This window comes from Micropterus dolomieu, linkage group LG12, assembly GCF_021292245.1.
Source record: "Micropterus dolomieu isolate WLL.071019.BEF.003 ecotype Adirondacks linkage group LG12, ASM2129224v1, whole genome shotgun sequence".
NCBI lineage: Eukaryota > Metazoa > Chordata > Actinopteri > Centrarchiformes > Centrarchidae > Micropterus > Micropterus dolomieu.
Genome location: NC_060161.1, coordinates 20,395,561 through 20,419,545, shown reverse-complemented (window position 1 = coordinate 20,419,545; position 23,985 = coordinate 20,395,561). Strand labels below are relative to the sequence as shown.

Here is a 23,985-nt window from a genome sequence, read left to right as displayed (position 1 = left end):
CCACAATTAATAAGAACGGGTTGCAACAAGCCTTAAAACGTCGATAGCTCTTTCTCTCACAGCTTCTTTCCCAAGGCTTTTTAATTAAGAGTCCATCGAACAATAACAATAATTTCTTGGCTGCTGCAGGAATGTAAGACAATATTCAGCGCAGCTCAACACATGACTGGTTCCAAAGTCGTGGCGTTGTTTGGGCACTAATGACAGCACATCTCTCCACCCATCAGAACAATTAAAGCACGAGTCAATGAGCTTTGTTATTGCTGCTGACATGTTCACATGAAATGCCACAGCAGGAAATATCATGCTTTGAAACGTGCCAGGGGAAGCATGATAACCTACAGCAGCTGCAGTAATAGTACAGAACACTGCTGGCTGATTTTAAACCAATTTCACTTCTGTTTTTTCAACATTTTGTGTCATGTAGCCCAAGTGATTAGTAGAAATTAAAAATATTTAAGATATTAACAGAGAATCAGAAAGGATAGTCAGCGCAGACATCTCTGCAATGATTTAGAACTGGGTGTTTTGTACAAAAGGGGAGATGCTGAATTGCACAGACGCTGAAGGCGGGCTGAGCACTCAAGACTGCGACCCGTCCACATGTTGTCAGTAGCTGGAAATGCTGAGAACGCAGCGCACCAGACTGGGAGTGGACGGAAACTTGTAGAGAATACTTTTATTATTATTTTTCTTCATTTCTTATTATCTTCTTCTTTTTTTAAATCGACTGAGAGGAAACAAAATCCTTATACATCTCATCCTTCAGGGCGATTTATTTTCATTTTCTTGCTACAGCATGGCGAATGCTGTCCATACAGTATGACTGATTTTACTTGAAGCCACAGGAGAGAACACGAAATGGAGACGTTCACAATCCACGACATGCTCATAAATTCAACTGACTTGAACAAGATTTTGTGTAATTTCGGGATCAAGAATATTTCCGAGTGCGAGAGCGAGCAGAATCCCTCAACCGAACCTCAAGGTACACTGATTTTATCTTTTTGTATCGCCATCAAATGCTGTGGAACATCATGTCGAATAGTAGATCATTTTATTTAGAAATGTAATAATAATTTGATTCCAAAATAAGCCCATTTATCTCCAGTGTATGCCAAAAGAGCGACTGCTTTGGGCATTTTTTTTGCGTCAGAGCGCATTACGCATATGGCTCAGGTCGTCCATAAAGCTAATGAAGTCTGCTAGATGTTAGCAGTGACACATAAGTTGTCACTGTACACTAGATCTGCTAATGGCAAGTGACTAGAACTGCAATTGTACACTTTAAAGCCACAAAATGGCAGAAACCTTACACATTTCTATGGATGAAATAAATCCAAGGACACCGCATATAGCCGAGATTCCGTTTAGGCTTCCAAGGTGATCCTCCCAGAGATGCTATTCTGCACACACTGACCACCAAACTACTGTACCTACATAAGTCACTAGATAGGAAAAATCTTCTTATAGGGTGTAAATTAATGGAAGAATATAAATAAGCGCTTGGGTCACATTTTAAGAATGACATATCCAGAGTTTATGTGTTTGTGCCCACGTGTCTCCTTCCACGTGTGTCTCAGATATCAACCAGACAGTGCGGATCGTCCTCTACAGCCTCATCTTCCTCCTCGGCGTCCTGGGCAACAGCCTCATCATCGCCGTGCTGGTGAGGAACAGGCGCATGAGGACCGTCACCAACCTCTTCCTGCTGTCCCTGTCTGTCAGCGACCTGATGGTCTCCCTGGTCTGCATCCCCTTCACCCTCATCCCCAACCTGATGAGGGACTTCGTCTTCGGCACTGGCATTTGCAAGTTGGTCATGTACTTCATGGGTGAGTGAAATGGTGAATTCTGCTTGTTGTTTTTTTGATTGAGCTTTGAGGTAAATGATCTTAATTGTCATCTTTTTCTGTTCGTAAATCTTCTTTTACAATCAAACTGGCTAGCTAAAGAAGGGGCCAATTAATGTCTCTACTATTCAATATTGTATGAAACCACTAACAGCCATACCAGCCCTTCTAGATATTAAAAAATGTAATACCTGATCATATCACTATCACCCAAAGTAGACTTTTCTTTTTACTTAATGACAAAAAAATGACAACATTTGCAAAAGAATTGGCCAAATTTGTTCAAATCTTGCATCCAACTTTTTGTATTGCATTCTGCCCCATGCAAAATAATTCCACTCTGCATGTCCATGGTGAATTTTTTTTTTTTTTAAAGTAATTGTATTATATGTAGGAGAGAGGATAACTGAAGTCATCTAAGTCCATGTCCTGCACAACTTTCATTTCCCTGCATGTTTCTGGTGATTTAATGAGCTTGAGCTAAAAATGAGTTTAAACAGTTCTAGTCAAAGGAAACATGTTGTCAGAAAGTGTAGATTTACCTGAAGGCCATGTCTGCAGCAATAGTTTTTCCTGTTACTATATTTACAATTCAATGCTGTTGTTTCCTGATGTTCATACTCGGTCACATTCATGAACAATCACAGGGTCTATAAGCAGTCTTGAGCAAATTGGTGGACTGTGTGAAGGATCCAGACACAACAAAAATTAATATTTATGAAAGACAAGGGGAAACAAAATCAATTTGTACAAATCTCAAGTTTGGGACCATAATAACTGAGGTCAACAGAACTTTAAAGTCCCCTATAATGAAAAATGGGTTTTGCTTATTGTTACTTGGATGTTTGAGCTTCAATGTGCACAATGATGCATATGCAGAGCTCGACACTAAAAGCTATTTTTACATTAATCTGCTAAAGGGTGAAAGTTTCTCTGGGATCACTTTCAATCTTCTTTCAAAACACTAGCTGATTCAGTATGCTCCACTATACAACTTACAGAATTGCGATGGGGAACTCAATACCTCCTGAGAAACCTGTATTAAATTATGTATTTAACCCTGTTGGGGTTACCTTTTAAGTTGATATAGCAAACTTGTTAGGAAACAGTTGCTTATTTACATATCCAGCAGTTAGAGAGCAACTTAATAATTAATTTGGAGTCAGCAGTGTTTCTGGCCACCTGATGAATCTAAGGACCACCTCTTTAGCTGCTAAATGGTCGCTATGTTCACCAGCTTGTCACTAACTGTGTCTGTCTGCCGTTTTACTGCTGAGTAGAGAGTGTACAGTGGGTTTTTAGAGTTTTCTTTCTCGACAACAACACTATGAGAGCGGTGAGAATAAAATAAACCAGTAGGCTACAGTTGCAGGCGGGACAGCTATAAACAATGAGATCAAATGAGCCCCTATAAAGCTCGGTAAAACCTAGGAAAGCTACAAATTCAGGTGATAATCACTACAAACGACTGCTTTCATATTGTTGAGCTGTTTTCACTTTGTCGTAAATGATATTAAAATATCAACTATAGCTGCTTTAAGTAGGAAACATCTTGTGTGCAGTAGTTTAACTTTTACAGTGTGTTAACAGCATTCTCCTCTCATGACATGGAGCAATGGACTTCCTTGAAGTTGTTTTTATCATTTCTTCCTCTTTGTGCAGAAGAGAAATTTAAATAATTTTAAATATGACCTAAACCAGGACATGACCAAACCAAAATGCCTGCTTTTAGTTTAGCTTGTACTTTGACTTTAAACCACTCATCTTACTTTGTCTAGAACCCATGCAAAATCCTTCCTGTCAACGGTCCCCATCATCATACCGCTGAGTTTGTGTTGAGTACTTACCAATTTTTATACCACCTCCCTATTTATATTATTTCCAAATGATTTGTCAAACAATCAATAGCAGAGGCCACGTACAGCTTCCAGAGAGATGAGTCAGTCAGCTCAAGGATATGAATCAACTCTTCCTTCTTTGGCTTTAATTTATTTGTAATTTTGATAAAATCCCAAGGTTTTTTCTTCTATCTCCCAGAAAGCCTCTTCTGGAAGCTTTGTAATAAGGCACACTCATTACAGATGGTGCACCTTTACTAATATTTCATTTTTATCCAATTACAGGTCCGCTAGGAAATCTGATTTTCACTTTTCTGCTTACTTCCTGATGCTCTATTTAGCCGTTGAGTGAGATCAGAGCGCTGTCATCCAGGATTATTACCTCGTTCGTCCACATGCTTACAGGAAGTGCTCTGTCGTTGCTCAGCAGTTAAATTTAATGTGACAAAACATGTGCCATAGCATCACAAGTACAACAGTAAGCCTACACAGTGACATGGTGTAAGGATGCTGACCATTCTGGGTGTTACAAAGCCCATGGCAGAGGGAGAAATAGACCAAAGTGAAGGGGAATGCTACCTAATTAAAGGAATACTTCTATTTCGGGAAATACACTTAATCCTCTTTTCTGCTTGTGAGAAGATTGATTCTACGTAGCTTAGCATAAAGACTGGAAACAGGGGAAAAAGCTAGCCTGGCTCTGTCCAAACGTTAATCCCCAATGTTTAACACATTATTTCTCGTTTGTCCATTCCGTGCAAGAAATTAAGTGCAAAAATTTAATTCTATGGTTACGTTTGGTGGCTAAGCTAACCAGCTGTGGAATCAATCTTCTCATCTAACTCTAGTCAAATGGAGGTTATGTGCCTGAGTATTTCTTGGCTTGTGATGGATTTACATACAAGTGACAGATTGCAGAGTTAGATGAGGAGATCGATACCACTCTCATGTCTGTTTGCTAAATATGAAGCTAAAGCCAGCAGCCGGTTAGCTTAGCTTAACCAACACAACTAAAACACAAATGTGTCTTTTTACAATTAGTTTTTTGGACTTAACAAACAACATATAACGTGTCAGTTAGTGAGTGTTGGTATTTTTTTTTTTTTACCTTTGGACAGAGCCAGGCTAGCTGTTTCTCCCAGTTTCCAGTCTTTATGCTAAGCTAAGCTAGCAATCTTCTAGTTCTTGCATGGTTCTGGTTTTACCGTACAGACAGAGTAGTATCAAACATCTGATCTAAATCTAAAGAAAACAAATGAGCGTATTTCCTACAATGTTGTACTATTCCTTTTTAAAAAAATGTTTCCATGATTTGTTTGGTCAAATGTGGCTGGTCTTTCTTTATTATATATCATAGTTTTAACATTTCAGATTAAGGTTTTTTAACAAATCAGAGCTCAACACTGAAACAAAGAAGTGGCATCATGAATTTTTAAATTTTCTGATCTGTGCAGGTCTCTCAGTAAGCGTTTCCACATTCAACCTGGTGGCCATTTCCCTGGAGCGCTACAGCGCCATTTGCAACCCGCTGACCTCCAGGACGTGGCAGACCAAATCCCACGCCGTCAAGGTCATCACTGCCACCTGGGTGGTGTCATTCATCCTGATGCTGCCCTACCCCATTTCCAGCACCCTGAAGCCGTTCACCCGCCTCAACAACAGCACTGGGCACATGTGCCGCCTGGTGTGGCCGAACGATGTCATCCAGCAGTCCTGGTGAGCTGAAAATAAGTGCATCAGGGAGCATCATACCTTCACTGTCCCACCAGGGTGTCTTCACACTCAGATGCACTCAGATTGTGTGGCTGCTTAAGTAGCCCATTGCTAATTTCAGATGGTCCCTCTATTGATTTTGTCAGGGTGATGCTGCTGGTGAGAGACGGCCACTTGGGGGAAATCTTCTGGCAGATCTGACTCTTCAAAACAAAATCACACAAAAAATAATAATTTCTGAAAAAGTGTTTTTCCAAAAAAAAGTATATTGAAATAATCATTATACTTCTTTTAACACATCAAATGCAATAAAATCAATCATGTCAATGTTGTAATGATGATATTAGTCAAGCCTCAGGGCTTTCTAATATTAGCAGTTTGCCTCTGGTGTTGATCAATGAATGCTTGTTTTCACCCACTTAGACTCCTGCCTCAAATTTATCTCTTGCAGGTATGTGTCCCTGTTGCTGCTACTCTTCCTGATCCCTGGGATTGTCATGATGACAGCCTATGGACTCATTTCCCTGGAGCTCTACCGGGGCATCAAGTGTGAGGTGTCCAGCAGGAAATCTAGCAGAGGTATGAAAACAAAACATAACAAGTCACTGTGTTCTTTAGGAAAAGCAGCTCCGGCTTTAGGAAAGTTTTCCATTTGTTGGTCTGAAGTGACCGACAGGACCCCAACTTTCCAAGTCATGAGGGCTTTGCTCCTGCAAATCTTTTTATGTTGCTGATAAAGTTGCACTCAGCTTGTATTCACACTAAATCGGGCACTGTGGCAAAAACGCCTGTCCTTCCATTCATTTGAATGTGGGTATTGTGTTTAGGTCAAAACGTTTAAACAGAATCAACGTTCAGAGAAACGCAACACTACGGTGGCCAGTCACGCAAGCCGGCGATTGGACCAGAAGATGCTCACTGGAAAAAGAACCTTGTTCACCATGTAGCCTTATAGCATACTTAGCAACTGTGAAGAAGATGGAAGAGAAACTGATCGGTGCCGTGATGACCTTTCCAGAGCAGTACAAAAACATTAATCTCCTTGCAGTCAGTTGGCGTTCACTACATTTCTTCATTTTCGATACTTTTACAATTGCTATATATGTCAGAGGTCGCACGCCTATTGAGCATATAGGGGTTAAGTTAAGTCAGGTGGATGTGTCATAGTGGGAATTGAACCCGGGTTTCTCACACCAAAGGCATGTGTCTTATCCACAGCTCCATCGCCACCCCTATCACTCTTCAAGTCGGGCTGTCTGGTTAGTAACTACTACAATCAGCACACCAAAGCATCACAAAAATGGGCCATGTCATGATGCTCCCATGCCGCCACACAACCCTGCACTGACTGCAGCAACGCCTGACTTGGTGTGAATACAGCCTTACACTCCAGTCTTATCCTTTTCACATCTCTCCCCTGACAGACAGACAACTCAGCACTGGCAGCATCAAGGCCGGTGACAGTGATGGCTGCTACCTGCAGCAGTCTAAAAAGAAGAGCATCGCAAAGAGTACAGGCAACTCCAGCACCAAGCCCATGGTGGGCCGTGTGTGCGGCAGCAGCTCTACAGCCAACCTGATGGCCAAGAAGCGTGTGATCCGCATGCTCCTGGTCATTGTCTTCCTCTTTTTCCTGTGCTGGACTCCCGTCTTTGTGGTCAATGCGTGGCAGGCGTTCGACCGACGCTCGGCCTACCGCCTGACCGGCGCACCCATCTCCTTCATCCACCTGCTGTCCTACACCTCGGCTTGTGTCAACCCCATCATTTACTGCTTCATGAACAAGCGCTTCCGCCAGGGCATGCTGGCTACATTCACCTGCTGCAGCTGCTTACGGAGGAGCGGCGGAGCGAGCAGCAGCTTAGGGAGGTCAGCTGGAATCGGAGCGGCTAAGGGGGAAGCGGGCAGATCAAGAGCGGGGCCAAAGACCACTGAGCAGAATGGCCATACCCCGCCTAGCGGAGCCAGCACACGCCTCACCTGCACCGGCATCCGTGCATCCGCCTGGAGTGAGCTGACTTAAACTGGATTGATATGTATGTGTGTGTGTGTGTGTTTGTTTGTTTAAGTGCTCTGGCCTGAGTGCAGACACTTAAAGGGAATCTGTAGTATGTCATTTCTTTAACGTAAAGCCCTCACAGTGCTTATAGGACTAGTTTATGAGCAGCTATGTTGCTTTTGTTTGGAGTGTGACATGACGTGGGTATGGTAGTTAACGACTGTGGAGCAGAAGTGGTGTCCACTCAGTGCTCTCACAGCAGATCAACACAGCCAGATGTTTCCCTAAAGCTCGCAGTGTCCTGAGTGGATGCCTGGCCATATAAAGCCTCGAAAATACTCAAGTCTGGCATAGCAAGGGAGTGTTTTTATAAAGCAGAATACCATTTTATGTAGTTTACCACTCTCCATATAGGCTACTCACATTTCCATGTGAACTGACCATATGCTGTTGAAGATTGTGCCACATGATCAAAAGCTCTTAAACAGCTACTTAATAGGTAACTTTCTGGTGAGATTGTTTTGTCAACTGCTGTTTCCAAAGTGAAGATTGAACCATACCAGTGTTTTTGTCCTTAATAATGTATAATTTAATGTTTATGTTTTTTAATCCACCCTCATGTCTGTGTGTGAAGTATGCAGGTTGAGATGGCAGGCAGTTAGCTTAGCGATTAGCAATACTGGTAGCAGGGGAAAACAGCTAGCCTGTACAACTACCAACGCCTCTAAAGATGATGAACACTATGTGTCTCTTTTGTCCTAATCCTTAAACAGAAATAGTATAAACAGTAAGCTGTTCCTGTTGATGTACTAATGCGCTGTATGCTAAGCTAAACTCAAGCCCTCCAGGCAATGGATCCATATTTAACAGAGAAAGAAAGCAAATAAGCTTATTCCCCAAAATGTCAACAAATTCCTTTTAACATTCACTGTGATGGACTACACTAGTCCAACATTTGACTTTCTGTATGGAAATAACTGCAAACTAATGGCGGCCTGCAAGATGGGAAAAGACATTTAAAAAAACACAAAATCATCAACAGTAACGTAAATTAGTCATGATTTGTAGGAAATTGGCTAGAACGTCAAAAATCTTTTTAAATTTTTTTCAGACTCATATTTGTAAGCAGGCTTTTATTTGTGATCTTCAGCAGCAGCAGCAGCCTGTCACACTGACTCAGAGGTTCTCAAACGGGGGGGGGGGCTAGAGCCACTTCAGGGGGTTGTGGATGTTGAGCGGAGCCAAAGTTGCATGAAAATGATTCATGTTGCGACATAAACAAGGCTATTTTGCTAACCTGAATCTTGTTTATTCCAATTGCCTGTATTGTTAATGATTGATAAAAATGAACTTTTTGGCCTCTGTGACAGAAAAACTTGGGAGAACCTCGGCACCAACTGTACTCAGTAGCTTCAAAGCAGCCCTCCAGTGCACAAAGAGTTCTGCTCTCATCCTTGACCCACTCTGTGTGTGTGTGTGTGTCTGAGGGGGTGGTGCTGTGTGTACTACAGGAACTGGAGAGGCCTTATCATTTAGTGGGACTTTGAACACCTGTCTCTCCACCTCTTCTTCAAAGAGTGAATTCCCGGCATTACCCACCTGATTTCCACTGATTCATACTGTTAAATATAGCAGAGTTAATGTAGCATTTTATTTTCTTGTTTCAACACTGTATGTTGCGAGGTTAATTGTACAGCCTCAGTGTTGCTGTATAAATTCCTACTTTTAGGTTTTGACGCATTAATGAAGATTTTTGTATTTTGTTTTGTTGCATGATAAACCTGCGGGCACATAGTTGAATGTAATCCCTGTGATTTTACAGGTTTGTCATATACATCTGGAAGTGGTCCTGGGAAAGGTAGTGTATTCCTTTGGTTATGTACAGACACAAAACGCATCTCCGCATAACCAACGTCTGGGTTGACCATATAAAGACATTGAGTGCAACTGTGTCGGCAAAGACTCGGGGCAGAGAAACTCGGAGCTTTTAACAGCTTTAATAAAAGTGGCTCTAAAAGGACAGAGGGCATTAGGGCCCAGCCAGACAAGTGGCAGAAATAAAAGGGGGAATCTGCTGGGACTACTTCCCAGGGATAAGAGCTCCATTTGGGCTTGGTAGATGCCCAAAGCCCTTCCCATCTTCACCCTGCAGCCACTGGGAGATGCTTAACTGTCACTAGAGGGGGAGATGAAAACAGCTTAACAAGATGTTTATACTTCACATAAAAGATACACAAGTCTGTGTTATTTGTTTGTTCTTTTCCAGCTAAAACCTGAATTATTTGGGTTTAAAGTGTTTTTAAAAAAAATGTACATGATTATGCTTCTGATGACAATTAAAAACACAACAAAGCAAGATTTTATATCACCTTTTTTATTTCTCATTTTTATGCCAATATTGCAAGTTTTTTTTTTCCTTGTTTTTTTTTTTCTTCTTTTAATGACATACAGATTTGAGCATGACCTGGAGCTGCAATATGTACAAAAAACAAACTAACGTATGTTATCAAAAAACCGTCCCCTTTGTTTTGACATTATTGCTAAATGTTACAAACGGCACAGGTTTCTACCATCAGCAACCCTTTGGAGCACTGAGTATACTACCACAATGACACCTCTGCTTACCATTTACTAGAATAATACACAGACACAGTGAGAGTGAAAGATAGTGAAAGGACATGGAGAAGGGGGGGATGACAACAAAAAAAAAAGTGATCCAACTGTAGCAAAGCTAAGCATAACAGGCTGCATGTTAAAACCAAAAAAAAAAAAAAATAAGAGGAGAAAGTGAGAACACTCCAAATGTACATACATAAACATGAGCGATGACGAGTGAGGATGAAATGTGTGAGAGAAAGAGAAAGGTTAGCGCTCTGTAGTGCAAACAGCCAGATAAGTCTTAAGGAGAAGTAAGGCTGAGTGCGACAGAGAAGGGCTCCACACTCCTTTGTTTTGTTTTTTTATTTGTTTAAAGCTGCCTCTCACTCTGCCCTGTTTTGTTTAGCAGTGCATGAAAACTACATTATAAAAAAGACATTTGGCATATTAGAGGATACATACATTGTTCAGAGCTCATTACAAAAAAAACAAACACACACACAAGAACAGCTGCTTTTGGAAGAGCAAAAACAAATATGACCAGACAGACACGAAGTAGAAAGAAACTGGTTAAGCCATTTTGTAAAAGCATCACTAATGAGATTTGATTCCCTCTCTGAAAGCTTTGTCGCCAGGTTAACAGAGCGTGCGTTTTATTTATTTTTTCCAAGAAGGCATGTAACATTTTTCTGACCGCTTTTGACAGTTCGTGAGCGAGGCATGTGATCAAGTTATTCTGGACCCTCCCTATCTCTCAAAACGGCAGAACGTTTGAAGAGAAAAACTAACTGTAAACCAGCTCGGATTGTCAAGGCGACACATTATTATTATTTTTAAACAGCGTGCACCACCCCCTTTATTAGTTTGAGCGAATGTGACAAAGCTGCTCTGTTCAGACTCGCGTGAGGAAGATGAAGAGGAGCCAGGGGTGGTCGGCCTAAAGAGGCAACTCGACTGTAAACAAAAACCCCAAAATATCCAAGCTCAGAGGGGGTTGTGATGCAAATGTAGAGGCTATGTTAAAAACTGTCTGAATTTAGAGCTAATAAACATGGAGAAAACAAGCAGGTTAAAAATCTACAGATGGGATTTAGTGACCTCCATCCTGCAGAGTAAAAGAGTTCAGGTTGACCTGCAGCTCGTCACAAGACTTCAGCGTGAAGAAGCGCAACTATTAGGTTTGGATGCTACATTACAGCTGCAGCACCAAGTCCTCCACAATTCCAGGACAGACAGAAAGTGGCCAACCTAGGCAGCACGGGCAATAATGCACTTTTCTTTTCTTTTTTTTTCCTGACATAAGGGGAGACTTTGTACCAATAATTTAAAAAATATCATTATTACAATATAAAACATTTTACACTAATGACTGACAGGTGGGCAGGGTGCCGAAACAGGGGGCATAACTTAAGTTCATCTTTTTTTTTTTTTTACACATCAAAGGGGGTGCAAGCGAATCCTTTTTTGTTCCTATTTCAAGGGTTTGTTTGTAAGAAAAATTCTGAAATTACTTCATTAAGCAGACATTCAAGTTACAGTATCGTTGTTCTATTCCTTTTTCCCCGGAAGAGTTTACAGTTGTACTGTAATACTAAAATCACAAGTATTGCCTTTGAATGTTTATCCACAATTATAAGACATTTGGATCCGGGTGGAAGACAGAAAAGACCCGTGAATCTCAAAGGTTTTTTCCTTTTTGGAGAGCGGTTGGTTGAAATGGAGCGAGTCTGACTCAGTATTCCATTACGGCAACTACATATGACAGTCACCCACACGCACGCACACTGGCTGGTGAACTAGTGCTCAGGCAGACAAAGACGATGAAATGACCTGTACAATATTGCTGTTATGTTTGGAACTGCACATCTGCAATAATACACATTTAAGAAGGCCTTTATACTCCTACAGGAGACGCGGTCGGCATGAACACAGATGAGTGCAACTACTTAGACAGTGCGTTTACAATGTACACACACACACACACACACACACACACACACACGTTTCTGCAAAGATAATAAACCACAGGAGATTGTTTTGTTTTTTTAAAAAAAAGAAGGCTGAAAAGAGCTTACAGCGCTCGTGAGACATTGTACCAAAAGTGAAAAGGTGCTGGGCACCGGCATGAGAATAAAAAACGGGGTTCTTTGTACTTGTACACCAAAAGACGAAGGCTAAGAGATCCTTCAGAAGGCTGCTATGCACGACAAGGTGGTTCAACGAGCTCCAAACAGCAGAGCTCCTGTGATAAGAAGCGAGGCATTAGCATGTTTGTGTGCTATGCACAGGTTCCTCCAAGGTGAGTTATCAACAGATAAGAAAAAGATGAAGTATTTTTTTTTGTAATTGAAGTTATCAGTAAGGCCACATCAAATTGAAAAGAGTATTGAAAAGTCTTTTTTTGGAAAACCACTGGAGTTAAATGCCAACAGAACTACAGCACACACTGGAAGACACCTGGCTAGGTGCAGTTTGGAGAGACAACTTTCACTACATTATCTGATACAGTGACCAATAAAGCAACAGACACAGGATATAAGATATGTGACCGGTTTGAATGTGTACACAGTAAGAATATACAGTACTAAGGCTATCCTTTTAAGTCAGTGACTACGCTCGTTACTATAGTTTGAAAATGACAAACCGAGTTTGTTTTCGTAACCATGGAAGTCTATTTTTTCATGTATTCTGCAAATGTTGCTATGGCTCCATGTGAGATGTACTGATGTGTATACTTTTCAAAGGAGACATCGCGCACATAGAGTATTGCAGGCAAGGCAGAGGCGTTGCTTAAAGCTTTTCTTTTTAAAGACTTCATAAAAACCAATGATAAAAACATAGGCCCTCTGAGGTTATTCCCCAATTTAAAAACAAAAAAAACAAAAAAGCAACCTTTGCTTACGCAAATAAACAACCCAGACTTCAGATTTTTCCCCCCATCAGAAGAAGCAAGAGTATCAAAAGGAAAAAAAACAAAACAAACAAAAAGCTCAATCCAAAGACTGAAAAAGCAGGCGTTTGTAGTAAGGTCGCAATAACATACAGGTTGGGATTTTGGACCTCAAAGGGGGAAAACAAAGCCCAAGCTCAGAGGAAGAATAGAAACTATTTGGTAACAAAAGTGTACTATATGTTTAATACAAAAAAGGTATGGAGAAAAATGTACCTTTACTAAAGCTTATACAAGATCCTTGGTCCATAAAAACTATGTTATCGTCACGTTTTATGTGTCCCTCGGCATCCTTGCGCTCCCTCCAACAACAATACATCCAGCCCCCTTTAAGGAACGAATGCAAAATAACACAAAACAAAAGGAATAATTATAAAACAAGTGGTGGAAGGGGGGCGGGGGCAAAAAATATACTTTCAAGAGATTTTTTTTTTGTACACGGCGACATGTTGGATGTATTGTTGTTGTGGTTTCCATTCTCACAGCCGTAGAAAGGTGCTGGTGCTCTGAGCCTGCAGGAACTCCACTCATTCCAAACACCAGAACTGTATAGGCAGGTCCCTAAAGTAACCAAAGAGGGGGGGTGGGGGGGTGGGGGGGGTTTTCAAGGAGCACTTTCACTTATTCCTATTGGCTGACAGCGTTGTGACGTCGCTCCTCCTTCAGTTTTCCCCTGCGTTTGCTCCTTTCTCCCACCAAGTTTTCCTTTTCAGCTTCTTTGTATCCAAAATTAATACGCAGCACTTTAGAGTGAGTCAGTTTTTGTTTATTTCCCATAGTCTTTATATACCTTTGTGGTACATTTGCTCTCAAGGCATATTGTAACGAGTGGCCCCCTGTGTGCGTTAGGAGACCACAGCTGCGGCGGCAGAGGATGAGGATGTGACTCCCGTGTTGGAGGTGCTGTTGGGGCCGTAGACGCCAGGGCCGGAATCCTGGCTGCTGTTGCTGAGCAGGCTGGAGCTTCCGGCCCGCAGGATGGCCCCGGCGGCGCTGCAGTGTGGCCGCGGCCCGGGCTCCGGCGTGTAGGTGAAGGTCAGTGTGGTGGAGTAGATGATGCCGTCGTTCCTAACCAGCGTGACAGGCACCTGGACGGGCTGCCGCACCCAGCGCCAGCCCTCACGGAAGGCGGAGATGTCAGGCACCACGCACAGCATGCTCTCCGCACACCTGCAGTGTGTTTGGTGGAAAAGGAACACAAAGAGTGAGGGCAACGTACAATACAGACTCGTGATACAAGATAACTATCAAGGGTCTCTTTGTTCATTCGTGTTTGAGCCTTGAAGAGCTCTGATTCAGAATGAGGTATCCAAGGAACACCTAAACCTCTACAATAGCTCAAAAAGTAAAACCAGTTTATTGTACTTTCTTATGACAACTTGAGCTGAAACTATTAATTAATCTGTTAATTGATTTGTTTTGAATTGAACTGTTGATTTACATAAAATTAATTGCAAACTATTGATATTCAAATAATCGCTAAAATCCAATTTTTAGGAAAATCACCGAAAGATTCCCTTCTTACTTCTCTGTTGGGGTCTGAGGATTTGTTGGTTTTCTTTGTCTTATGTGACAATAAATCAGAATGGTGGCTGGAGAAAACAATTTAAAAAGACATCAACGTTGGCTTCAGGGAACAATTTTCACTATTTTCTGACGCTTTATAGTCCAAAAGATTAATCAATGGTGAAATAAATCATTAGTTGCGGCGCTACGAAGGATTCCTTAAAACACTAGAATTGAAAGCACTATTTTACATTGAAAATAACCGATAATAAAATGCTGTGTTTCCCATTAATTAACGAGACCATGGTGGCCAAACACAGTCTAATTTGCTCCGTCACAGTTTCAAAATTAACCGAAAATATTTTTACACATCTCATAGCAACATTACAGACCGCTAACGTTGTGTTTTGTGGGCACTACTCCGCGCTGCGGTGAGCTTGCACGCTCACACACTTTGGCATCCGACTCGAGACACCGCACCTAAATTTAGTTCACACGTATTAAAGCCTTTATGGTAAATCCACTGTAACAGAGCGGTGCTAGCTGATAGGCAGGTTAGAGACTTTATCCTGTCAGTTTCTCTCTTTAGAAAGACCAGTGTGGCAGTGTTAGAGTCCTGCCTGAAGAGAGGCTTCATGTTACGCAATACAAGAACCACATACAACATTATTTATCAAGTTGGGTCAGACTTGATGAATTTAGCGCGAGGATACACATGTGACAACGTCCGGTTTTCAAAATAAGGTGTCTACAGCATGGAAATAAGATTAATTGGATTATATTCACAGAAAGTATAAAATTTATTACGTGTCCAATAAAAAAAAAAAAAAAAACAATAATAAAATGTTTTTCTATTTTCTATTCTTTGATTCAGGGTTTTTGGGAAAACATTAAATAAATTTGTTGACTTTTGTTGCCGTTTCATCACCATTTATCGCTATACAATGGGGTTATGATTAAGTAGTTTATAAGAGCACAACATTGTTTACAAGCATACAAACTTAGGCATAGATAGACTCTTAATTTTGCACCAAATTAATGCATTTAACTTTAAAATGTATAAAAAAGTGAGAAGGTCTGAGGCCCTCCCACCATAGTCTCTTAAAATCCTGTGGGAAACACTGAAATGGAGGTTATATTTGTAACTTGAAGAAACAAACTCATGTATCTCCAAAATGCCATCATAAGCTTAAAAAAACTGTAAATTTGGATATTTAAAATCGTTTTTCATCTCACAAAGAAGGAAAATGTTCTCAAACCAAATCCAACATGCGTAATCTTCTAATTTAACTGAAACATTAGAAATCGGAAAAACTGGATTTACATGGTTTTTATTGGACAGCCACAATATGTAAATGCAAAACACCATTGTCTGTTAATGAAAGTGGAGACAAACGTTAACTTGTGTCTGTCTGAGAGGGGGCGATATGGATAAAAGCCTGTCATGATGCGTTAAATTCCAAGGCCAGATATCTGTAAAAGGTATCACTTGTTATATTACTGAATTGTCAGGAAAGTCAGAAAACTATATACCAGAAGAAAACGTATGTTTTTTTTGATAATCCAGCAAATCAAATACCAGACCAAATCGTTCACTTCATCACAACGATTAAAAATTGTCCGGTCTGATACAAGAGTTATTAAAATGGATCGCTACCACTATGTAAATGGTACTTTCATAATGCCTAATGCTAAATCTATTAAAAGCTCACGTTTGTAAAGCCAGGAAATCTTATTATATATAAAGCTAGGATAATATGTGTGTGAGACATCAACATAAAGGCATTTCAGAGGGCTGTAGGACTGCAGTCAGGGAGGTCCCTCGGCTCAACTGACGGTCGTGGACATTCACGCTCCTCCACCGTCTCTGACTTGATGCTCGGTGGGTGGCACTGATAAACAACTTAAATCTAAATCAGTCTATAAAACGCAAAGCCAAGGCGATGGCATTTTACAAGGGTGTAATGTCACAGTACCTTGGCTCTTTAAACATTTTTGGTTCACTTCAAACTCGCTGCACAGGTGTGAAGGAGGAGGACAGACGGATTACACGACTTGACTCGTGTGATATAGCAGCCAGCTGAATCACTAAAGCGGAGAATACTATCTGTTTCTTGCAGTAGCCAATTGTGCCATTACACATTCACAGGATCTGCAGCATTATGTCTTACAAAATTACAATACTAACTTATTCACATCTCCATTATATTCATTACACTTGATGCCGAACTTTATGATCCCTAATAAATCGCTGTAATGCACAATTTGTATGCTTTTAGGCATAAATAATCTACATAGTGTGGAGAAGATGATGAATCTCATTTTGGCCAAGAAATGAAAAGAGGCCTATAAGTAGGTGTGATAAAATACAGTGTGCATAAAAAGTAACAGGCGGCGGGGGGAATAATCCAAAGAAACAGTACATTTCTCAGAAAATCAGAAAGTAAAAAGAAACCGAAGCAAAGACACACCTGTACATGGTCTCAGCCTCAACGTCTCCGAACCAGACCCGCAGATTTGGAGTGAAGTTCTGTCCCGTCAGCTCCAGCATGGCGACATCGCCGCCACCGTTTAGCTGCAGACAAAGATGATCATTTTAAGGAAATGTACAAAAAAAAGAGTAAGTCCTAATCCTACACTGTGCGCTGATGTATGTTCAGGGACTTGTGGAAGTACAACAAAGCTAAAAATCTTTTGTTGCCGTTTGTGCATCCACAGTCACGTCTCTCCAGTGTGTACCTGTAAGCTCTCTACCACAGGCACAGGGGTGACAGGCGAGTGGACGGGGCCCATGCCCTCGTAGAAAGTGTATTCGGCCTTGTCTGTGCTGATGATTGTCCAGGAGGCGCCGTCGTTGATCATCTCCTTGTTTGGTTCCTTTGGGCATGGAGTGGCCTAGCAGAAGGGAAAGGAGGGCACATCAGGGGTAGAGATAACCACTAGCTATTACGCTCAATCAAGACTACTCTCCTCAGGGCTGCAATCAAACGTCCCCCTTCGGCTTTGCAACTATCTTAACAAGTAAAAAATGCTGGAGGTAAGTAGACTGCACACGCTTTGCTAACGCAATCATCCTCAACCATCTGTGAACTGTATGAGATTAACTGGATCTGAGGGTGAAGTGACCTCAAACCCTGATTTTATGTGCACAGGCGAAGAGACAGCAGACGTGACAGACTGGCTGAGACACTAACTTGAAACTGGATGATCCTTTCTTGGGAAAGGCACAGGTACATGCGTTCTGTGTCCTTCAGGTAGAAGGCACACTTGTGGAGCTGGGAGACAGGGTCGTCGGCGTCCAGCAGCGCTGTCTGCTTGTCCACCTTACGGATTATCTGAAAGGGGAAAAGAGAGAGAGACAGAGATTAGCCAACTGGAAGATAGATGGGAGAGGGAGGGGAAGGGAACGATGGAAAAACGGGAGGGAGGGAGGACACGGGGTGTATTCACCAGACCAAGAAATAGCACTGCACATAATATATTTACCAAATGTCAAACTATTCCTTTAAGATAAGGACGATATCATAAAGACATTTGTTTAGGCAATAAGAGCTATTCTTCTCAATAGCTCCCATTTGCATTTTGATGTTATTTTCTTTATTCTTTTTCAATCTTAGCAGCTGCTGTGATCCCTGTTGGGATCATTAGTTTCTATTTCTGTCTTTTCTAATCTCAAACGATGCGTTTCTTTTACCAGTCTGGGCAGGGCCATGCCAGTGACGGAGCAAACCAGCTTGACAGTCTGGCCGTAGTGGATGTAACCGTCTCTCACAGTGAACTCTTCTCCTTCTGACTCCTCATCATCCACTGAAAAACGAAGGGGAGAAGAAGTCAGTGCTGCGGCGAGCCACCCACGAGCCTCAACATTTCCTATTTACACAAACCCACATTCAATCAATCAATCAATCATTTTCTCTTTGTCTGTGATGAACCAGCTGTGTAATAACTTTAATACAGCGTGGGTTGCATTTACAACAGAGAAAGAGACGTGAAGACAATGTGACAAGCTGTCAAACCACAGTCCTCACTTTACTCCTGCTGAACGTCGGCATGATGTGAAGCTTTTCTAAAAATCGTTTGCATGATGTTTGTGTAACACCGACGGCTCAGGGTGAATGAGGCTTACACAGGTGGATGTAAAAGGCGCCCCACTGCTGGGAGCTGGCGTGAAAGTTGCCGCCCTCCACGTGTAGATAGCGCGTGCTGACTGTTTGGGACCGAAGCCGGTTGAACAACGCCACCTTGGTCCCCGATGCAATGCACACTGAGGATAAACATGAACAAGAACACACACACACACACACACACACACACACACACACAGACGGGCAGGTTACATAGCAACCCAAACATGACATGCTGCTTTCAGGACAGTTGTGTTAACAGTGTGATAACCTCGGCAGTGTACATTACAGGTGTGCTGGACACTTGTGTGAGGCTACACTGACCTCTAGTGGTTGGAAATATTAATAATGATAAACTATTGTTTCAACACCTTTCTACACAAACTAAAACATTTCAGTGCTAAAATTAAATAAAATCAAATAAATAAAGTATAAAAGTAAAAATAAAGTAAAAGTACATAAATAAATAAGTGAAAAGTAATATTGATATGGACATTTAAAGACGGAAATGCTTAAAGAGGTAGTATTATGCTTTTTGGCTTTTCCCCCTCTCCTTTATTGAGTTATATACCTTTTTTGTGCATTTAAGAGGTTTGCAAAGTGAAAAAGCCCAAAGGGAGTTCCCATCTCCCACAGAAAACTCTGCTCTGAACTGCCTGAAAACAGCTCGTTTGTAGCCCAGCCGTTTCTTCCTCTTTACTGTGACATCAGTGAAACAGGCGTCATAATGCTAGCCTGGCAGCTAGTCAGACACGCCCTCAAAATCACCGGTGGAAAAACAGTGAGCTGCAGCACACACCTCTCCTCTACCTTCCAAACACTAGCTACCCTCCAGACAGACAGTGGACATACAGTTGTTACAATGATGTAGAGACAGAGCTGGATGAAAGATACTTTTGTTACAGATGAATAACTCACCACTCTGAAACTCTTGCTCCTGTCTATGATGATAAGCTGGTCGGCAACATATACAGCTGAACCGAAGCCGTTTACCGGCTTCTCAGGGCTCAACCTACTCTGCTCCTGATTGGCTAGTAGTCCTTAACTAGGTACTGCGCATGTGCAACTCCCAACAAAGATCATTTAGAGGTAAGATTTATCACTCCATAGCTAAAACAAAGCCTTCAACACAGGGTGAAGAGAGGAGCTGCAGCAATGTGCAGTATGACAAAAAAAAAATTGTGTTTTTTGAAAACGAAACCAAGTAAAACAAATAAAGCTTTTGAACCTGAAAATGAGCATAATACCACCTCTTTAAAATCCAAAGCTTAATTTCTGTGAAAATAGTGTGCAATATTGTAAAGGCTGATCGTAGTGTTTAACATTTAATCTTTGCCCAAAATTAAACATGTAGGCCAATATTTTCTGTGCAACACAAACCACAGCAAAAGACTCCCACGGCCATCAGAACTCATCAGTATCCCCGGCAGAAATAACTGACAAACACACACTGTGTCTAAGGCACAGACGACGACAAACTTACAGTCAGCGTTTTTCAGGGACTGCTTCTTTTTGGAGGGCTTGGAGATGACTTTGATCCTCTTGCTGAGGAAGACACCGATGTCAGCGCTGTTGCCGTAGAACATCTTGACAGACAACATGAAGTGCTTTCTCTTGTCGGAGTCGGATATGTACAAGGTTTTGGCTGTGCAATAATTCTGCCGATGAGCAGAGGACACGGCGGGGGAAGGAGAGGAAGACATGGGCAAAGTGGAGAGAAATCAGAACACATTAGATCAATGCATTCTGTCCTAATAAAAAGGCAAAACACTGCAGTGATACTAGAACACAGCTCACATTTCTTTAGCAACTTCAGTGATGTTTTACCACATCATCTCTTACATAATTGTCCCCACAGTCAATGGTGGAATTAAAAACCTTCAAATGCACCAACGGTAAACAAGAGACTTCCCATACTGCCTGGTGGCAAGCTGTGTATCTTCTTGTGAGTAACTATGTGTGTGTTTGTGTTGAGGTAAAGAACAGAGTGATGCTCTGTGTGTGTGTTGTACCTTTCCCTCTAAGTTAAGCTGTTGCATTTCCTGGTCGCTGTTGCCGATGCCGATGAAGGCACATGGCTGCGACTCCTGCTCGGAGCAGCCGTCTCGCTCCATCTGCTCCTTCTTTTTCTTCCAGCCACTGCCCATCAGGTAAACACAGGGAGGAGGGCAGAAGAACCTGGACACATGCACAAATATTAAATTTTTTCATTCAAATCCCTCGAACCATCTAAAACATGCCCTCTTTTCTTCCTCACAGATATTCAAGTAAGCATTTTTTTAATGGTAGCAGATGCTAAAGAGGCCACCTGAACAGTCCCAGCTGAGCAGGTCCCACATCAGACACCAAATGTTTGTGACCCTTTTAGCTCTTGTCAGTAATATTTGAGCTTGTTAGGTATGTTATGTTCCATCCATTTGCGGATTTAAAAAAAAGACAAAAGGACCACTACATGGACGGCTCAGAAGGTTTGGTGGTTTTAAGAACAACTTCTACATTATTTGTCCTGAAAAAGTCAAGAAATGTCAACAAAGAAATACATTTTGAAAAGCACATTTCAAGGATACAGCCACCTGGCAAGACAGCAATTTTAGCCTGGATGTCACTGACTAAATAAAACCCCAACAACACCTCTTTAAATTGTACAAACTCAACATGCATTTCCTAATTTACACCAGAAGAGGGCAGACCTGTACTTTGCTTCCACATGACAGTCAGAAACTATGCTCTTATGTACAATTGAACTAAACACTTTCCTAAAACTGGCAAGTCTAATTTAGCAGATGTTAACATGATCAGCCCAGCATGAAACTGATCTGTTGAAATACATATAAACCAGAATTTCAAGAAAAAAAAAGGTAACTTTTTTTCCATTTCAGGATTTCATACTTTTCCTGCTCTACTCCCTTGAAGCTCTTTCTAACGTCAAGTAAAAGAACTCCATTTAGAAAAAATGCCTTATCAAAAGGGAAATCAACTCATAGCTCAACCAGCACACTTCAAATAAATGCATGTGCGTCAGTGTGGAACTGGAAAGCGACCTATTTCGCAACACCAGTGTCTGTCTCTGTGGGTGTTTGTCTACTTTCACCTCCTATAAAAAGCACAGACAGAAAAGAGGCAGCTCGAAAGGAGGGAGAAGGCACATTTGCATTCTCCATGCACCCACTTTCTTGGGCTCCCTTCTTACAACAGGGGCGAAAGTCATCAGAGGTGCAAGATAGACACATATGACATAAGCACTGTGGGGTTTTGCAGGCCCAAAGGTTGTGGAAACACGAACTTCACTTTTTATATGTGATGTGAGTGTTGTGACTTCGATGCAGCAGAAATCCCTTTGGGACTAGCTAAGCAGCTAATTCAGACACTTGTCTGTGACCCAGCTGGTTACAGACGCTGTGGTTTTACATCAGCATCCACACTTAAAGCCCTTCATCGGCATGTCTTTCAGCTACTCACAATCCGGCAACACTGATCCTGAACCTGCGCACGCATACAGTGTGACAAGAGTGTTTGAGTGGTTCCTTTTGCTGCCGTTTGCCTCACTCGTTTTACATTAACTGGACAAGTCAGCCACACTTTATCTGAGGAATTCATCTAAGTCTCAGCCCCTCTCTCCCATCTTTCTCTCCCCTGTTGCGCTCCAACTCTCCGAGGTGTCTCGGAGTTGGCCTGCAAACGGCTGATTTAGCCAGGAGATAGGCCCGGTGAGATCGCAGGCAGAGCTGCAGCTCGGGCCAAGAAAACAGGCGGCGGATGGAGTGCTGAAAAGAGTTGCGTAATGAGCAAGAGGGGGCTATAAAAAGTTTGAGAGTGAGAGGTAGAAAGGTGAGAGCAGAGTTACAGGAAAGGTTATGAGGAAGAGAAGACGAGTTGCAGAGACGGAGAAAAAAAGTGGGGGCTGAGACAGCCAGTGATCACCCTGCACTTGAGTGGAAATTATAAAAAAGCAAGAAAGCATCAGGTTAAGATGGCCGGTCGATGAACCACAGAGACCTGTCTGCTCTCATCCTTGAACCCTTACACCTAAATGCCCCACGGTTTCACCAGCACACTCCCACTAGGAGCCTTTTTATCTCCCTCATTCCCATAACTCCTGACTCCCCCCCACCCCAACCCCCCATGCTCCCCTATCCTTCCACCTCTCTGCAGCCTTCACCTAAACGTGGCCTCATGCAGGAGGTCGCCACTCGTTTCCTCCTCCGAACTTTTTTGATACAGGAGGTCAGGAGGGGTTGAGATGCCAGTGCTGCACAGAGGCAAGCTGGAATGTGTGTTTTTCCATTAACTCCTTAGCCCGATCCCCTTCAGTGACAGACGCTACCTGTCCATAAATCCTTGCAATGAAAGGGTCCGCTTCTCAAAGGTGGACAAGGACAAGAAGCCAGGGCCAAGTTTGTGTTTCTACATGATGCTAATAAGTCTCTTTGAGGTTGAGCTGTTTGCAATCAGTGAACTAAACAATAGGGCAGTGTGTACGAAGGCTACTTAATCATTCATTAAGAAAGGCTGACACATTCACACAAGGGTTTTTTACTTCTTACGTGGAAGATGAAGAAAAAACTGCACCACTCTCATATCTATCTAACGCTATAACCAGCAGCCAGTTAGCTTAGCTTAGCATAAACACTGGAAACGGGGGAAACAGCTGGCCTGCTCCCAGCCAAGAAATAATCTGGCACATCATCCCCTGCGAAGCTACAGCTTGTGCAGATCAAACAAGTTATGACGTGATAATTAGTGAGTTTTCGAGGTGGTGGTGGTGTGTGGATAGTGTTACTGTTGGACGGAGCCAGGCTAGCTGCTTCAACCAGTCTCCAGTCCTGAGATTAAGCAATCCACTGCAGCTTCATATTCATCGAACATCTTCTGATCTAATCTAAAATAAATTACATTTCCCCAAAGTGATGAACTATACCTCCAAGACCAGAGATCAGTCTTATGGATGTGAAGTGTTAATCCTACACTGGAGAGAGATCCAGGGAGATTAGATCTACAGATAAAACTGCTTGCATTTCCCCATCTATGAATCTGTTAAAACTTCAAAAACCTTATTTCACTTTATTCCAATGATTCTCCAGGCCCGAGGAAACCTCGATAAAAGAGGCGCACCAGGGAAGAAGCTGCTGTTTATATCTCACTCACCTTTTCTCGTTGCCGTAGGATTTCTGTGCAACTTTTGCATGCAGGATCATGACAGTTTGGTCGCCTCGCTCCTTCAGGTAATTCCTCATCGCTTCTCTGCAAGATGACAAGAAAAGAAAAAAAGAAATGTGTTTACATGCAGGCCCATTAATGTTATCTGGCAGATGAGGTGAAGTGATACTGGGTGTGTTGAAACCTAAAGCTGACAAAGAGGGAGCTTCAAGGGGTCGGTGTGTGTGTGTTTGGGGGGGGGGGGGGG

The 23,985-nt window shown here is 42.1% G+C and overlaps 2 protein-coding genes across 2 annotated transcripts in view; one reads left to right on the top strand and one right to left on the bottom strand.

Annotated features, from left to right (window-relative positions):
- Window positions 1-696: 696 nt before the first annotated feature.
- cckar (cholecystokinin A receptor) lies at window positions 697-9,706 on the top strand. The gene is made up of 5 exons (XM_046064419.1): window positions 697-988; window positions 1,584-1,835; window positions 5,146-5,407; window positions 5,856-5,983; window positions 6,829-9,706. The coding sequence occupies exons 1-5, from the start codon at window positions 862-864 to the stop codon at window positions 7,425-7,427; spliced, it is 1,368 nt and encodes a 455-aa protein (XP_045920375.1). The 5' UTR covers window positions 697-861; the 3' UTR covers window positions 7,428-9,706.
- A 93-nt stretch (window positions 9,707-9,799) lies between these two features.
- The window catches only part of rbpjb (recombination signal binding protein for immunoglobulin kappa J region b), a 118,237-nt gene continuing 104,051 nt past the window's right edge, over window positions 9,800-23,985 (bottom strand). The window contains exons 3-11 of the mRNA XM_046064418.1: window positions 23,727-23,822; window positions 20,594-20,759; window positions 20,065-20,239; window positions 18,584-18,721; window positions 18,152-18,264; window positions 17,652-17,792; window positions 17,197-17,352; window positions 16,929-17,032; window positions 9,800-14,121 (exon numbers count right to left, since the gene is read on the bottom strand). Coding sequence (XP_045920374.1) covers window positions 13,797-14,121; window positions 16,929-17,032; window positions 17,197-17,352; window positions 17,652-17,792; window positions 18,152-18,264; window positions 18,584-18,721; window positions 20,065-20,239; window positions 20,594-20,759; window positions 23,727-23,822 — 1,414 coding nt within the window. The 3' untranslated portion in view covers window positions 9,800-13,796. The remainder of the gene's footprint in view (window positions 14,122-16,928; window positions 17,033-17,196; window positions 17,353-17,651; window positions 17,793-18,151; window positions 18,265-18,583; window positions 18,722-20,064; window positions 20,240-20,593; window positions 20,760-23,726; window positions 23,823-23,985) is intronic.